This window comes from Larus michahellis, chromosome 1 (genome assembly GCF_964199755.1).
Source record: "Larus michahellis chromosome 1, bLarMic1.1, whole genome shotgun sequence".
Taxonomy (NCBI): domain Eukaryota; kingdom Metazoa; phylum Chordata; class Aves; order Charadriiformes; family Laridae; genus Larus; species Larus michahellis.
Window position 1 is genome coordinate 214,027,302 of NC_133896.1, and position 17,177 is coordinate 214,044,478.

The 17,177-nt window shown below is 65.3% G+C and overlaps 1 protein-coding gene across 9 annotated transcripts in view; it reads left to right on the forward strand.

The window, feature by feature from the left end:
- Window positions 1-17,177, forward strand: part of ARAP1 (ArfGAP with RhoGAP domain, ankyrin repeat and PH domain 1) — a 58,698-nt gene that overhangs the window by 21,288 nt on the left and 20,233 nt on the right. For 6 of the 9 annotated variants that reach the window (XR_012585184.1, XR_012585185.1, XM_074572211.1 and 3 more), the window contains exons 6-16: window positions 2,393-2,533; window positions 4,780-4,849; window positions 6,713-6,833; window positions 6,949-7,157; window positions 7,520-7,626; window positions 9,346-9,545; window positions 9,656-9,741; window positions 11,306-11,488; window positions 12,915-13,089; window positions 16,472-16,627; window positions 16,923-17,058. Coding sequence is in view for 7 of the 9 variants with exons in the window: in XM_074572211.1 (XP_074428312.1) it covers window positions 2,393-2,533; window positions 4,780-4,849; window positions 6,713-6,833; window positions 6,949-7,157; window positions 7,520-7,626; window positions 9,346-9,545; window positions 9,656-9,741; window positions 11,306-11,488; window positions 12,915-13,089; window positions 16,472-16,627; window positions 16,923-17,058 (1,584 nt within the window). In the remaining 2 variants the exon portion in view is untranslated. The remainder of the gene's footprint in view (window positions 1-2,392; window positions 2,534-4,779; window positions 4,850-6,712; window positions 6,834-6,948; window positions 7,158-7,519; window positions 7,627-9,345; window positions 9,546-9,655; window positions 9,742-11,305; window positions 11,489-12,914; window positions 13,090-16,471; window positions 16,628-16,922; window positions 17,059-17,177) is intronic. The other 3 variants (XM_074572213.1, XM_074572216.1, XM_074572218.1) reach the window with 1 other exon arrangement.

The window sequence follows — 17,177 nt, forward strand, 5'->3', positions numbered from 1 at the left end:
TGTGGGCAGGGGGTACCTGTGTGCACACGCGTGTGTGCAGGGCTGGGGGTGCGTGTGCACGTGTGTGTGCACACGTGTGCATGGCTGGGGACGCGTGTGCAGGGGCATGTGTGTGCATGGCTGGGGACGCGTGTGCAAGGGTGTGTGTGTGCACGCATGTGCGCAGACGGGGATGCGCGGGCACGTGTGTGTGCATGGCTGGGGATGCGTGTGCAAGGATGCGCACATGTGTGTGGCTGGGAGTGCGTGTGCATGCGTGTGGGCGCACGTGTGCATAGATGGGGACGTGTGTGCAGGGTGTGCGTGCACGGATGGGGTTGCGTGTGCAGGGTGCGTGTGCATGCATGCGCGCATGGTTGGGGATGCACGTTGAGGGGTGTGTGCACACGTGTGCGTGGCTGGGGATGCGTGTGCAGGGGCGTGTGTGCACGCACGTGTGCATGGCTGTGGAGACATGTGCAGGGGTGTGTGTGCACACGTGTGTGCCGCTGGGGATGCGTGTGCCGCGGTGTGTGCATGCACACGTGTGCATGGATGGGGATGCATGTGTGTGGCTGGGGATGTGTGTGCAGGGTGTGTGTGCACACGCGTGTGCACGGCTGGGGATGCGTGTGCATGCGTGTTTGCACCTGTGTGCATGGCTGGGGATGCGTGTGCAGGGGGTGTGTGCACACGCGTGTGCGCGGCTGGGGATGCGTGTGCATGCGTGTTTGCACCTGTGTGCATGACTGGGGATGCGTGTGCAGGGTGTGCGTGCACCGCTGGGGTTGCGTGTGCAGGGTGCGTGTGCATGCATGGGCGCACAGTTGGGGATGCGTGTGCATGTGTGTGTGAACACGTGTGCGTGGCTGTGGAGACATGTGCAGGGGTGTGTGTGCACACGTGTGCACGGCTGGGGATGCGTGTGCCGCGGTGTGTGCATGCACACATGTGCATGGATAGGGATGCATGTGCGTGGCTGGGGATGCATGTGCAGGGTGTGCGTGCACACGTGTGTGCACGGCTGGGGATGCGTGTGCAGGGTGTGTGTGCGCAGCTGGGGATGCGTGTGCAGGGTGTGCATGCATGTGTGTGCACGGCTGGGGATGCATGTGCAGGGTGTGCATGCACACGTGTGTGCACGGCTGGGGATGTGTGTGCCAGAGTTTGTTCACATGTGTGTGCACGGCTGGGGATGCGTGTGCAGGGGCGTGTGTGCACATGTGTGCAGAGCAAGGGAAGCATGTGCAGGGCGTGTGTGCACACGCACGTGCGCAGCTGGGGTTGCGTGTGCAGGGGTGTGTTGAGGTGTGTGTGCACAGCTGGGGAGGCAGGGGTGTGTGCGCACACGCGTGTGCGTGGCTGGGGATGCGTGTGCATGCGTGTTTGCACCTGTGTGCATGGCTGGGGATGCGTGTGCAGGGTGTGTGTGCACGGCTGGGGTTGCGTGTGCAGGGTGCGTGTGCATGCATGGGCGCACAGTTGGGGATGCGTGTGCATGTGTGTGTGCACACGTGTGCGTGGCTGTGGAGACATGTGCAGGGGTGTGTGTGCACACGTGTGCACGGCTGGGGATGCGTGTGCTGTGGTGTGTGCATGCACACATGTGCATGGATGGGGATACATGTGCACGGCTGGGGATGCATGTGCAGGGTGTGCGTGCACACGCGTGTGCACGGCTGGGGATGCGTGTGCAGGGGCGTGTGTGCACATGTGTGCAGAGCAAGGGAAGCGTGTGCAGGGCGTGTGTTCACAAACATGTGCGTGGCTGGGGATGCGTGTGCAGGGGTGTGTTGACGTGTGTGCACAGCTGGGGGGGCAGGGGTGTGTGTGCACACGCGTGTGCGCGGCTGGGGATGCGTGTGCATGCGTGTTTGCACCTGTGTGCATGGCTGGGGATGCGTGTGCAGGGGGTGTGTGCACACGCGTGTGCTTTGGTGGGGATGCGTGTGCAGGGGTGTGTGTGCACACGCGTGTGCGCGGCGGGGGATGCGTGTGCACTGGTGTGTGTCACGCGTGCGTGCCCGTACTCACGTGTGATGCGTGTGCGTGACCCCGCACGCCCCGAGAGCTGCTCTGCCCCTCGCTGGTTCCGTGTGTGTGTGTGTGTGTGTGTGTGTGTGTGTGTCCCCGGGAGGGTCCCTGTCCCCCTTCCCAGCGCTGCCACTGGGTCCCTGCCGTCCCCTGCGCCGGGGGACAGACCGGGACCCCCCCACGGGGACTGTCACCGTTGTTGTCCCCTCTCGCTGGCGGTGCCCGCGCCCGGGGGAAGGACACGGGGAGGCTGCAGCGGGCTGGGGGGGGGCAGGGAGGGGAGGGGCGGGGGGGGGGAGCTGTGCCCGCCCGGCCACCAGCTCCCCCGCCTTGGGGACCGCCAGCTCTTACCCCTCCTCCCCCGGCTCTGTGTCCCCAGCGGTGGCAGCGGCTGGAGTGACAGGGACCCCAGCCCGCATCCCCCCGCGCCCCCCGGCTCCGGCAGCATGGAGGGCCCCGCCGCCGCCCCCCCCTCGCCCCCCATCAAAGAGGGGTGGCTGGACAAGAACCCGCCGCAGGGGTGAGTGAGGGGACGGGGCAGTGGGGTGGGGGGGACACGGGGACACGGACGCCCACCGCTGCCTCGCGCGTGTCCCCGGAGCTGGGGGGGGGGGGACACGACGCTCCCCGCTTCTCCCCCCAAGGGTTCCTGCCCACGGGGGGGGTCGTTTGCCTGCGAAAAGGGGATGGCTTTGAGTAACGCCTAATTTGGGTTAAACCCCCCCATTTTTGGTGAAAAAGCCTTTTTCGGAGCGGGTGCTGCCGGGGGTGAAAGGGGATGACTTTGGGTAACGCCTAATTTGGGTTAAAACCCCCCATTTTTGGTGAAAATGCTTTCCTCAGGCTATGGGGGCTACTGGGTGCGTGTCCCTGTGCTGGAGGGCGAGCGAGCCCTGGTAGCCCGCGGAACCCAGGTAGCCCACATAGCCCAGGGAGCCCAACTAGCCCAGGTAGCCCAGGGGGCCCAGCTAGCCAAATGAGCCCAACAAGCCTAACGAGCTCAGGTAGCCCAAAGAGCCCAGGGAGGTCAGTGAGCCCAGTGTGCACAGGGAGCCCAGGTAGCCCAATGAGCCTAGAGAGCCCAGCTAGCCAAGCAAGCCCAACAAGCCCAGAGAGGTCAGGTAGCCCAGTGAGCCCAGGTAGCCCAATGAGCCCAGTGAACCCAGGGAGCCCAGCTAGTCAAGTGAGCCCAGTGAGCTCAGGTAGCCCAGCGATCCCGTGGAGGCCAGTGATCCCAGTGTGCACAGGTAGCCCAACGAGCCCAGCAAGCCCAGGTAGCCCAGCGAGCTCAGGGAACCCAGGGAGCTCAGTGAGTCCAGGGAGCCCAGCTAGCCAAGTGAGCCCAACAAGCCCAGAGAGCTCAGGTAGCCCAGCTAGCCAAGCGAGCCCAGGGAACCTGGGGAGCTCAGGTAGCCCAATGAGCCCAGCAAGACCAAGGAGCCCAGCTAGCCAAGTGAGCCCAACAAGCCCAGCAAGCTCAGGTAGCCCAGTGATCCCAGGTAGTCCAATGAGCCCAGGGAACCTAGGGAGCTCAAGGTAGCCCAATGAGCCCAGGGAGACCAATGAGTCTAGGAAGCCCAACTAGCCCAGGGAGGCCAGTGAGACCAGTGTGCACAGGGAGCCCAGGTAGCCCAGTGACCTCGCTTGCCCCCATCCTGGCACAGAACCTGCTCAAAGAGCCCTTTTGCCAGCTGGGAGGCAAAAATCAAGCCGGAGCCTTGGAGGGATGTTTGGGGCAAGCTGCAGCTGGGCTGTGGGCAAGCTGCAGCCCGGCGAGGAGGAGGAAGAGGAGGAGGAGGAGAAGGAGGAGGAGGAAGCTCCGGCTGCAGCTCCGGAGCCTGAGGAAGGCGATGGCAGGAAAACCCCTGAGCCCTCAGCAGCTAAAAGCAGCCGGGGCAGGGCTGGGGGCCTGGGGGGGTGGGGGTCTGTGCCCCCCAGGGGACAGGGACAGGAGTGGGACATCCCCCCCCGCCCCCCAAACCGCGACAGAGCCGAGCGCTTTTCGTCCCGGCTGCGGTCGCCGGTTCCGCAGAGGCCGAGCGTGACGTGCGGCGAGGGATGGCGAAACCCTTCCTGGGCAAACCAACCCTTGAGCAACGCGGAGCTGTGGGGCCGGGGGGAGCACCGGGGGGGCCGGGGAGGGAGGGGGGGTCAGGGGCTGCATCCCAGGGCTTGCCCCAGCTTGGCTTCCCCTGCAGCCCCGACGCCGGGGTGGATGGGCTGCGGAGTTTGATGCTCGGTGGGGTGAAGGGGTCCCCCCGTGGGCTCTGCTCCAGCCTTGGGACCCCCCCACATCCCCCCCCCACCCCATCCCCATGCCATCGCTCCCGCCTCTGTCACACAGGAGCCCGGGGTGCCACCAGCCCCCACCTCCCTGGCACGGGTCCCCCTGCGTTCAACCCTCGTCAGGTCCTGAGCAATAATTGCAAATCGGGATTCTGGGGGGGGGGTGTGTGTGTGCGTGTGTGGGGGGGTTTTAGGGGCAGCCCCCCCGCTCCCTTTTCCCAACTCCACGTTTTTAATTGGAGGGAAGCACAAAGTCCCCATCGCCGTCCCCCCGGGATCGATGGCGAGGTGGCCCCCGGGCTTTTGGCAACTGGGGCATGAAGGCAGGAGCCGCGTCCCCGTGTCTCACCCCTCCACCGAGTTCAAGGGCGCACGTGCCGTGGGGCGAGCGGGGCGGGGGCTGCCCCAGCCCCGGGGGGGGGGTTTGGGGGTCCCACCGGCTCCCGTCCCCTCCACCGGGTCCCTGCGGTCCCTTCCCAGGTCCTACATCTACCAGAGGCGCTGGGTGAAGCTGGACGCCGACTACCTCCGCTATTTTGACAGCGAAAAGGTGAGTCTGGAGGGGGGACGTGGGGGCTCAGGGTGAGAAACGTCCCCCCCCCCCGGCCCCCACAAAGGGGCCAGGTCCCTCTGGGCATCCCGGCTGTGCCAAGGGGCAGCATCCCTGGTGGGTGCTGGGGTGATGCTGGCACCGGGATGGGATGCTTGGAGCCTCCTGGACACCGATGCTCTCCGCATCACCATCCCGAGGCAGTACCGTCCCGTCTTGGATTATTCTGGACACAGATGCTCTCGGCATCATGATCCTGGGGTGGTACCCATCCCGTCTTGGATTATTCTGGACACAGATGCTCTCGGCATTGTGATCCCGGGGTGGTACCATCCCGTCTTGGAGCCTCCCAGACATAGATGCTCTTGGCATCGTGATCCCGGGGTGGTACCCACCCTGTCTTGGAGATTCTGGACACGGATGCTCTTGGCATCACGATCCTGGGGCAGTACCCCTCCTGTCTTGGAGATTCCGGACACGGATGCTCTTGGCATCACGATCCCAGGGTGGTACCATCCCATCTCAGAGCCTCCCAGACATGGATGCTCTTGGCATCACCATCCCGGGGTGGTACCAATCCCATCTCAGATTATTCTGGGCACAGATGCTGTCGGCATCGTGATCGTGGGGCAGTACCATCCCGTCTCAGAGCCTTTAGGACACGGATGCTCTTGGCATTGCGATCCCAGGATGGTATCCAACCTGTCTTGGAGCCTTTGGGACACAGGTGCCCTTGGCATTGTGATCCTGGGATGGTACCCACCCTGTCTTGAAGCCTTTGGGACACGGATGCTCTGGGCATTGCCATCCTGGGGCGGTACCATCCCATCTCAGAGCCTGTGGGACACAGATTCTCTTGGCATCATGATCCCAGGGTGGTACCTATCCTGTCTCGGGACTTCCTGGACACGGATGTTCTCAGCATCGCGATCCCGGGGCAGTACTGTCCTGTCTCTCTGGAGTATTCTGGACATGGATGTTCTGGGCATTGCGATCCCGGGGTGGTACCATCCTGCTTTGGAGCCTTCAGGACGTGGATGTTCTTGGCATCGTGATCCCAGGGCGGTACCCACCCTGTCTTGGAGATTCTGGACACGGATGCTCTCGGCATCACGATCCCAGGGTGGTACCATCCCATCTCGGGGCTTCCTGGGCACGGATGCCCTCAGCATTGCAATCCCAGAGTGGTACCCATCCTGTCTCGGGGCTTCCCGGACATGGATGCTCTGGGCATTGTGATCCCCGGGCGGTACCATCCCGTCTCGGAGCGTTTGGGACATGGATGCTCTCAGCATTGTGATCCCAGGGTGGTACCCATCCCATCTTGGAGCTTCCTGGACACAGATGCTTTTGGCATTGTGATCTTGGGGTGGTACCGTCCCATCTTGGAGCTTCCTGGATATGGATGCTCTTGGCATCGTGATCCCGGGATGGTACCATCCCATCTCAGAGCCTCACAGACACGGATGCTCTTGGCATCGCAATCCCAGAGTGGTACGCATCCTGTCTCGGAGTGTTTGGCACATGGATGCTCTCAGCATTGTGATCCCAGGGTGGTACCCATCCCATCTTGGAGCTTCCTGGACACGGATGCTCTTGGCATTGTGATCCTGGGGCGGTACCATCCCATCTCGGAGCTTCCTGGATATGGATGCTCTTAGCATCGTGATCCTGGGATGGTACCCGTCCTGTCTCAGAGCCTTTGGGTACCCATCCTGTCTCGGAGCATTTGGGATACGGATGCTCTGGGCATCGCCATCCCAGCGTGATACCCATCCCGTCTTGGAGATTCCAGACATGGATGCTCTCGCGATCCCGGGGCGAGCGCTGTGTCTCAGTCCATCTTCCCCTCCCCCCGCCCAGGACGCCTACTCCAAGCGGTTCATCCCCGTCTCCTCCATCTCCCGTGTGGCCAGCGTCGGGGACCAGAAATTTGAGGTCGTCACCAACAACCGCAACTTCGTGTTCCGGGCCGAGAGCGACGGTGAGACGGGGTGGGGGGGGATCCCCTCTCCGAGGTGTCCCCAGCTGCTCCGCATCCCCCCCTTCCTCTGCCCAGGGGCTGATCCTGACCTGTGTGTGTGTCCCTGTCCCCGCAGGGGACCGTAACGAGTGGATGCGGACCCTGCAGCAGATGGCGGAGGAGCGGAAGGGCAGAGCTCCGGAAGGGACGTCCTTGTCCCCAACCGCCACCGAGGGCGCCCCCGACCCGGCCGACAAGAGCGGCTTCCTGGAGCTGCGGGGCTTCAAGCACAAGCTCTTTGTGGCGGTGGCCGGGGACAAAGTGTTCCTCTACAAGAACGCGGAGGTGGGTGGCTGTGGGGGGGGGTGGGAAATGTGGCACCCGGCGGGGAACCCGGTGACATTTGGAGGGGGATCCCCTTCCCTTCGCATCCGCTGCCGGAGCGGAGCAGAGCGGCGAGACGGGACACCCCAGGGGCTGCCACCCCCCCGAAATGGGGACAGCTGGGATGCCACGGGGGTGACCCCCAGGCTGCAGCCCCCCCTCCCCGTCACCTCCACGCCTTGGGGTGCCCCGGGAGTGTTGCACCCACTGCAGTCCCCCCTGGGGCTGGGAGCTGGGGGGACCTGTGGCACTGGTGTGGTGTGTGTCAGCGGTGTTGGCAGTGCCACCACGTGTCCCGTGTCCGTCCCCCGCCCCCGGCCCAGGACTATCGGCTGGGGATCGGCATCACCTACATCGAGATGAATGTGGGCAACGTCAAGGAGGTGGATCGCCGGGGCTTCGACCTCACCACGCCGTACAGGACCTTCAGGTGAGCCGGCGGGGGGGAATGGCCCCACACACCCGTACGGGCTGGGGCTGACCTGCTGGCAAGTCCTGGTGGGCAACAAATTGCCCATGAGCCAGCCGTGTGCCCTGGTGGCCAAGAAGGCCAATGGTCTTCTGGGGGGCATCAAGAAGACCGTGGCCAGCAGGTGGAGGGAGGTCATCCTCCCCCTCTGCTCTGCCCTGCCCTGGGGAGGCCACAGCTGGAGCACTGGGTCCAGTTCTGGGCTCCCCAGTTCCAGAAGGACAGGGAACTGCTGGAGAGAGTCCAGCGGAGGCTGCGGAGATGCTGAGGGGCTGGAGCATCTCTGTGCTGAGGAAAGGCTGAGAGCCCTGGGGCTGTTCAGCCTGGAGAAGAGCAGACCGAGAGGGGATCTCATCAATGCTCAGCAAGAGCTAAAGGGCGGGGGGCAAGAGGATGGGGCCAGACTCTTCTCAGTGGTGCCCGGGGACAGGACAAGGGGCAACGGGCACAAACTGGAATGAAGAAAATAAGGAGAAGTTCATTTTGAGGGTGGCAGAGCCCTGGCACAGGCTGCCCAGAGAGGTGTGGAGTCTCCTGCTCTGGAGATATCCCAAACGCATCTCCAACCTGCTCTGGGTGACCCTGCTCTGGTGGGACTGGGTCTGAAGGTCCCTTCCAACTCGGTAGCTCCATGAGGGAGGGGAAGAGCCGCCATTCCATCCCATCCCATCCCATCCCATCCCATCCCATCCCATCCCATCCCATCCCATCCCATCCCATCCCATCCCACCCCACCCCACCCCATCATCCCCATCCCACCCCATCCCATCCCTCACCATCCCTCCCCCGCCAGCAGCTTCTTGGCCGACTCGGAGCAGGAGAAGGAGTGGGTGGAAGCCTACTCCCATCCCATTCCATCCCCATCCCATCATCCCCATCCCACCTCACCCCATCCCATCCCTATCCCTATCCCACCCCATCCCCATCCCATCCCATTGCATCTCATCTCATGCCATGCCATGCCATCCCCATGCCATCCCCATCCCCATCCCCATCCCATTCCATCCCATCCCATCCCCATCCCATCTCCATCCCATCTCCATCTCCATCTCCATCCCATCCCCACACCCTTCCCCATTTCCATCCCCATCCCTGTCCCATCCCCATTCCACCCTATCTCCATCCCATCCCATCCCACCCCACCCCATCCCATCGCATCATCCCCATCGCCATCCCATCCCATCCCATCCCATCATCCCCATCGCCATCCCATCCCCATCCTCATCCCTATCCCATCCCCATCCCACCCCATCCCATCCCTCACCGTCCCTCTCCCGCCAGCAGCTTCTCAGCCGACTTGGAGCAGGAGAAGGAGGAGTGGGTGGAAGCCCACTCCCATCCCATTCCATCCCCATCCCACCCCATCCCCATGCCATGCCATCCCATCTCATGCCATGCCATGCCATGCCATCCTCTTCCCATCCCCATCCCCAACCCCATCCCATCCCATCCCATCCCCATCCTCATCCCCATCCCATCCCCATCGCATTCCATCATCCCCATCCCCATCCCCATCCCATCCAATCCACATCCCCATCTCCATCCCATCCCCATCTCTATCCCCATCCCCATCCCCTCCCATTGCACCCCGTCCCCATCTCCATCTCCATCCCCATCTCCATGTCCATGTCCATCGCCGTCCCATCCCACCCCTCAACCCCGTCCATTCCCTACCGGCAGCTTCTTGGCCGACTCGGAGCCGGAGAAGGCGGAGTGGGTGGAGGCCATGCAACAGGCCATCGCCGCCGCTCTCTCCAACTGGGAGGTGGCCGAGCGCATCTGGGCGGTGGAGCCCAACCGCTTCTGCGCCGACTGCGGCTCCCCCCAGCCCGACTGGGCCTCCATCAACCTCTGCCTCGTCATCTGCAAGCGATGCGCAGGTACCCGCGTCCCGGGGGAGACGGATTCGGGATGCGGGATGGGGCCGTGCGTCCCCTGTCCTTGGCCTTGGGGACCCTGGCGGGTCCCTAAGGGCTCGTCTCGCCATCAGGGGAGCACCGAGGCTTGGGCCCCGGCATCACCAAGGTCCGGAGCCTGAAGATGGACAGGAAGGTGTGGACGGAGGAGCTCATCGAGGTATCGGCACAGAACAGCCCCAAAAGCCTTGGTTTTTTTTTGGGGGGGGAGGGGGGGGAGGTGACACCCCCGTCCCCTCCCCATGGCGGATCTCCCCATGGTGGACCCACCGGCTGTGGGACAGGGACCGCAGGAGCACGGCGGGGTGTTGCCAGCCTTGGGGTGACGCTGGGGGGTCACTTGGTGTGGGAGGGGACCCCCGGCAGCCCCCTGTCCCCGTGGTCTGTGGATGGCTGGCACCCACCTGGGCACGACGGCGAGGGCAAGTGGCACTTGTGTGACCGCCCCACAGACTGATGGCGTCTGCCTGTCCGTGGGGTGATGGCTGCAGAGCTGTGGGGCTGCAGAGCCGTGGGGCTGCAGAGCCATGGGGCTGGTGTGGGGCGATGGCTGCAGAGCCAGGGGGCCAGTGTGGGGCTGCAGAGCCGTGGGGCTGGCGTGGGGTGATGGCTGCAGAGCCAGGGGGGTGATGTGGGGCTGCAGAGCCGTGGAGCTGGTGTGGGGAGATGGCTGCAGAGCTATGGGGCTGGCGTGGGGCGATGGCTGTAGAGCTGTGGGGCTGGTGTGGGGCTGCAGAGCTGTGGGGCTGGCGTGGGGCGATGGCTGTAGAGCTGTGGGGCTGGTGTGGGGCTGCAGAACTGTGGGGCTGGTGTGGGGCGATGGCTGCAGAGCCATGGGGCTGCAGAGACATGGAGCTGGCATGTGGGGGGATGGCTGCAGAGCTATGGGGCCGGTGTGGGGCTGCAGGGCTGTGGGGCCGGTGTGGGGCTGCGGAGCTATGGGGCTGGCGTGGGGAGATGAGGCAGAGCTGTGGGACTGCTGTGGGGTTGCAGAGCCATGGGGCTGCTGTGGGGCGATGGCTGCAGAGCCGTGGGGCTGGCGTGGTGCCGCAGGCCCTTCCTGCCCCCCCCCACGCCTTTTCCCCGCCGCCCCCCTGAGACCCCCCATTCCTGCCCTGCCTCCCCCCCCCACTTCTCCCCCCTCCCCACCTCCAGCAGCGCCCGCTCCCTGGAGCCCTCAAACGCTTCCAGCTGCTGCTCCCGACCATTCCCACCCCCGCACCCCCACCCCAGCCCCACTGCGCCCCTCCCACCCCAAAGAATCCGGGGGTCCTGCCAGAGCCCCACCCATGGGCTCACTTGGCAGGGGGGGGGGACGGGACGTGGGGGCTCCCTGAGAGGGGGCTGAGCATCGCAGCAGGATGGCGAGGGGCCACGGACACACCCCCCCCCCCCCCTCCCCCCAGCCGCCGCCCCGGCTCCGCGCCTGCAGCTGGCTGCTGCTTTCCAGATGTGCTTGATATTTTTCCAGATGTGTTTTTTTTTTTTCCGTGGGGCTGGGCGGGGAGCAGCCCTGCGTGCACCCCACCCCGGGCAACAACACCCCCACCCCGCTGCAGCCCTGGGCCACCAGCGGTGGCTTTGGGCTGTGAACGTCCCCTTGCCCTGCTCACCCTCCCCCCGCTAAAAAAAACCTAGAACCCCCCCATTCCCATCCCCCCCCCCCCCCCCAAGCACCCCCCACACCGGTCTCTCATTGTCTCCACACCCCCTCCCCCCCCCAGCTCTTTTGCCAGTTGGGCAACGCCGTGGGCAACCGGTTCTGGGCGGCCAACGTGCCCCCCAGCGAGGCCATCGGCCCCAGCAGCAGCAGCGGCGACCGGCGGCGCTTCCTCCTGGCCAAGTACCGGGAGGGCAAGTACCGGCGCTACCACCCGCTCTTCGGCAACCAGCAGGAGCTGGACAGGGTCAGTGGCACCCCCTTCCCTGCCTGCACCCCCTGCCTGCACCCCTGCCTGCACCCATGCGTCCCTGCCTGCACCTCTGCATCCCTGCCTGCACCCCTGGATCCCTGCCTGCACCCCTGCCTGCACCCATGCGTCCCTGCTTGCACCCCTGCCTGCATCCCTGCATCCCTGCCTGCATCCCTGCCTGCATTTCTGCCTGCACCATGTATCCCCACCTGCACCTCTGCCTGCATCCCTGCCTGCACCCCTGCATCCCTGCCTGCATCCCTGCATCCCTGCCTGCATCCCTGCCTGCACCCCTGCATCCCTGCCTGCGCCTCTGCATCCCTGCCTGCACCCCTGGATCCCTGCCTGCACCCCTGCCTGCACCCATGCATCCCTGCCTGCACCCCTGGATCCCTGCCTGCACCCCTGCCTGCACCCATACATCCCTGCCTGCACCCCTGGATCCCTGCCTGCACCCCTGCCTGCACCCATGCGTCCCTGCTTGCACCCCTGCCTGCACCCATGCATCCCTGCCTGCATCCCTGCCTGCATCCCTGCCTGCACCATGTATCCCCACCTGCACCTCTGCCTGCATCCCTGCCTGCACCCCTGCATCCCTGCCTGCACCCATGCATCCCTGCCTGCACCTCTGCATCCCTGCCTGCACCCCTGGATCCCTGCGTGCACCCCTGCCTGCACCCATACATCCCTGCCTGCACCCCTGCCTGCACCCATGCACCCCTGCCTGCATCCCTGCCTGCATCATGTATCCCTGCCCGCACCCTGCTGGTGACATCCCTGGGATGGGACACAAGTGGCTTCGTTCCCAGGCTGGAGACCCCAATCCCAGGCAGGACCCCCCTTCCCACATCCAACCCCCCCCCCCTCCCCCCCCATGACAATGGGGTGTCGGGGGGGGACGGGACGGGGAGCACCCCAGGGTGGCCAGCACCCATTCCCGATGCTGGCCGCGGGCAGGCGGGAATGCCAGCGTTCGGCATTCCCAACTCCCCCATGGCTCCGGTGGCCACCCGGACCACCCCTCCCTCCCCGGCTCCCCACGGCGTGCCCCCCCCGAAGGCGGCCGCCTTCGGGGGGGGCACGCCGTGGGGAGCCGGGGAGGGGGGGGTGGTCCGGGTGGCCAGTGGAATTCGCATGTGGGCTTGTTTGTTTTCCTGCTCCGAAGCCGGCCCGCCCCGGATGACTTCACCCCGGGCGCTCCTTCAGGAACGGGAATTCGCCGCCCAGTTCCCAACTTTTTTTTTTTTTTATTTTTTATTTTTATTTATTTTTTTTTTTCTGTCTGGCTTCTCCCCATATTCCAAGTTTTTTCTTTCGGCCGGCGGAAGGGTGGCGGGGCGGGGAGTGGGGGGGGAAAGGATTTGATCCTCGGGAGCCTTCGGCCTCGCTCATCGCCGCCGCCGTCGTCGTCTTCCTTCAGGCTCTGTGCGTGGCCGTCACCACCGGTGACCTGGCGGAGACCCAAGCCCTGCTTTTCTGTGGGGCGGGGGCGTCCTGCCCCACCGGCGACCCCCAGTGCCCCACGCCGCTGGCCCTGGCCCGCAGGAGCGGGCAGAGGCTGCAGATGGAATTCCTGCTCCAAAACAAAACCTCAGGTAAGGGCTGACACCCCCCCCCCCCCGAACCCTCCCCCCCCCCTCGAAGGGCTCAAACCCCCCCCCCCCAGCATCTCCCGGGGGTCCCGAGGCGGGGGGGGGGGGGGGGGGGCACAGGGATGTTTGGAGCCGGTCCCAGTTCCGTATCGTGCTCCACCAGCTTCTTGGTAGGGGGGGTCCCTGGTTGCCGGGCTCAGTGCCCCCCCACCCCTCCCCCCACCCCAGGAGAAGGGTTTTGGGTGCCCCCTCCCAGGAGCAGGGTTTTGGGGACCCCCCCTCAAGAGTTCAAACCCCCCCACCGGCATCTCCTGGGGGGGGGACGGACAGGGGTGTTTGGAGCTGGTCCCAGTTCCACGTCGTGCCCCACCGGCTTCTTGGCAGGGGGGTCCCTGGTTGCTGGGCTCTGCGCCCCCCCCCAGGAGAAGGGTTTTGGGGACCCCCCCCGAGGGCTCAAACACCCCCCCCCCCCCCCCAGCATTTCCTGGGGGTCCTGGTGGGGGGGACACAGGGGTGTTTGGAGCTGGTCCCAGCAGCTTCTTGGCAGGGGGGTCCCTGGTTGCCAGGCTCATACCCCCCCCCCAGGAGCAGGGTTTTGGGGACCCCCCCTGGAGGGCTCAGAGCCCCCACCAGCACCTCTTGGGGGTCCCGGGGGGGGGGCACAGGGATGTTTGGAGCTGGTCCCAGTTCCACATCGTGCCCCACCGGCTTCTTGGCAGGGGGGTCCCTGGTTGCTGGACTCTGTGCCCCCCCCCTCCCAGGAGAAGGGTTTTGGGGACCCCCCCCCCCCCCACGTCCAGGGGGTCCCCAGGCGGACAGGGGTCCAGCCTCCCCCCCCCGGGGATGCAGGCGGGTGCTCGCGGGGAGGGATGGAACCGCCTCTCCCGCCCCCCCCAAAGCCCCTCTCGGGGTGGGCTCCCAGGGAACCGATCCCATCCGTGCCCCCGCCCCGGGAAGCCGCCCCCTCCCTCCCCCCCCCCCCCCGCCTCCCCCCCGGCGGGAGCTGGATTTGGCCCCAAATCGGGGCCGGCGCGGCCGTTCCAGACGCGGCAGCAGAAAAAAAGGGGAGGGGGTCTGCGGGGGGGGGCGGCGGGGGAGAGGCCCCGGTGAACCTGTGGCGACCTAACCCTGAGCCCGCCCCCCCGCCGGGGGCGGCGCCGGGGGGGACCGGGATGGCGGGGGCGGAGCGGGCCGGAGCCGGGGGGGGCTTTAGGGGGGTCCCCGCGCCCCGACTCTGCTGGGACCCGGAGGGAAGGGCGGGATGCGGGGAGGGGGGGCACGGCCGTGGGATGCGGGGTGCGGGAAGAGGGATGGGGGATGTGGGATATGGGATGCGGGATGGGGGCTGAGTGATGCGGGATGGGGGATGTGGGATGGGGGATGTGGGAAGTGGGATGCAGGATGGGGCATGCGGGATGCGGGATATGGGATATGGGATGCAGGTCGCGAGATGTGGGATGTGGGATGAGGGATGCAGGATTTGGTGTGTAGGATGCAGGATGCGGGATGCGGGATATGGGATATGGGATGCAGGACGCGAGATGTGGGATGTGGGATGAGGGATGCAGGATTTGGTGTGTAGGATGCAGGATGCGGGATGTGGGATATGGGATGCAAGATGGATGTGGGATGTGGGATGAAGGATGCGGGATGGAGGATTCGGGATTCGTGATGCAGGACACGGGATGCGGGATGCGGGGTGTAGGATGGGAGATGGGGGATGAGTGATGCGGGATGGGGGATGAGGGATGCACAATGCGGGATGAGGGATGTGGGATGCGCAATGCAGAATGTGGGATGCGGGATTCGTGATGCAGGACACGGGATGCGGGATGCGGGATGCAGGATGTGAGATGTGTGATGCGGGATGCAGGATTCGGGATGGAGCATACAGGATGCAGGATGGGGGATGTGGGATGTGGGATGAAGGATGAAGGATGCGGGATTCGTGATGCAGGACACGGGATGCAGGATGCAGGATGCGGGATGTAGGATGGGAGATGGGGAATGAGTGATGCGGGATGGGGGATGAGGGATGCACAATGCGGGATGTGGGATGCGGGATGCACAATGCAGGATGCACAATGCAGAATGTGGGATGCGGGATTCAGGATGCAGGACACGGGATGTGGGAGGCAGGATGCAGGATGTGAGATGTGTGATGTGGGATGCAGGATTCGGGATGGAGCATACAGGATGCAGGATATGGGATGCGCAATGTGGGAGGCGGGATGTAGGATGCAGAATGCAGGATTCAGAATGTGGGATGCAAGATGCAAGACGCGTAATGTGGCATGCAGGATGAGGGATGCGGGATGCGGGATGCAGGATGAGGGATGTGGGATGCGGGATGGGGGATGGGGGATAGCGGATGAGGGATGCGGGATGCAGGATGCACAATGCGGGATGCAGGATGCGGGATGTGCAATGCAGGATGTGGGATGCGCAATGTGGGATGCGAGTTGTAGGACGGGGGGATGTAGGATGCAAGATGCAGGATTCGGGATGCGGGATGCAGGATGCGGGACACGCAATGTGGCACGTGGGATGCAGGATGCAGGATGCAGGGTGTGTGATGCAGAACATGCGATGAAGGATGTGGGATGTGCAATGCAGCATGCGGGATGTGCGATGCAAGACATGCGATGCACGATGTGGGATGTACGATGTGGGATGCAGGATGCAGGATTCGGGATGCAGGATGAAGGGTGCAGGATGAAGGATGCAGGATGCAGGATACAGGTTGTGGGATGTGGTATGCGGGATGTGGAACATGCGATGAAGGATGTGGGGTGTGCAATGAGGGATGTGGGATGCAGGATGCAGGATTCAGGATGCAGGATATAGGATGTGGGATGCAGAATTTGGGATGTGGGATGCACAATGCAGCACGTGGGATGCAGGATGTATGATGTGGGATTTGGGATGCAGGGTTTGGGATGCAGGATACAGGGTGCAGGACGCGGGATGCGGGATGCCGTCCTGGTGGATAAGCCTGACCCCACTGACCCCCCGTCAGCCCCGGGTCTGGGTGCCCCCCGGCCGTGCCATGGTGGGGGCTCACGGTGCTTTTGGGCTCCTCCTCCTTGTGCTGAGCCGGGGGACACCCAGCCGTTTTGGTGGGGGGGGGGAGGGGGGGTGCAAAGTGGCCGGTGCCACCACTACAGCCCCCGTCCAGCTCATCCCTTCATGTCACACCAGCAAAGAACCCGGGGGGGGCGACGTGGACTGCTGTCACCCCCCCCCCCCCCATCCCTGACCCCGCTGCACCCCACTGCAGGCCATGGCCGCTGGGCCCCCCCAGCCGTGCAGAGGGGGTTTTTTCTTGGCGGGGGGGGGGGAGGCTGTACAGGAGGGTTTCAGCCCCCACCCCCCGCCATGACAGGTTGTCCCCCCCCGTTTGCAGAGGCGCCGCGGCTGGAGGTGGGGGGCAGCGAGGAGAAGCCCTACTGGGTGCCCCCGCCCTCCGTCACCCACAACGGCTTCCTCTACAAAACCCCCTCCATGGCCAAGCCCGTGGGCGAGCGGAAGGGCCAGGAAGGTTTGTGGGGCTGGCAAAGAGGGGGTGCGAGGGGTCGGTCGAGGCCGGGGGGGGGGTTGGGGGGGTGGGTCGGGGGGCTGATGGTGGGTCGGTGGGCGATGAGGAGGTTGGGGGGTGGGTGGACGCGGGGGGGGTGGGTTACACCGTCCCCAGCTCCCCAGGGTGACGCAAAGGCATCGGGGAGGTGCATCTGGCTGGGTTTGAGGGGGAGGGGAGCGGGTGGGCACCCGGTGGGTGGTGGGGGGGCGGGGGGGGGGGGGGGGGGGCTGGCCAGCAGCGTCCCTGTGCCGCGCAGAGTTCAGCCGGCGGTGGTGCGCGCTGCAGGACGGCGTCCTCAGCTACTACGAGAGCGACCGCAACGCCGTGCCCAACGGCGAGATCAAGGTGGAGGAGATGGTCTGCCTGGTGAACAACCCCCCCCACGCCCACGGGTGAGCCCCCCCCCAACAAAGGCGCCCCCCACCCCCCACGGGGACGGGCATGCCGGGGTCTCGCTTGTGGGAAGGGTGGCATGGCGCTGGGGGGGGAGCGGGGGGCTGCTGGCCGCAGG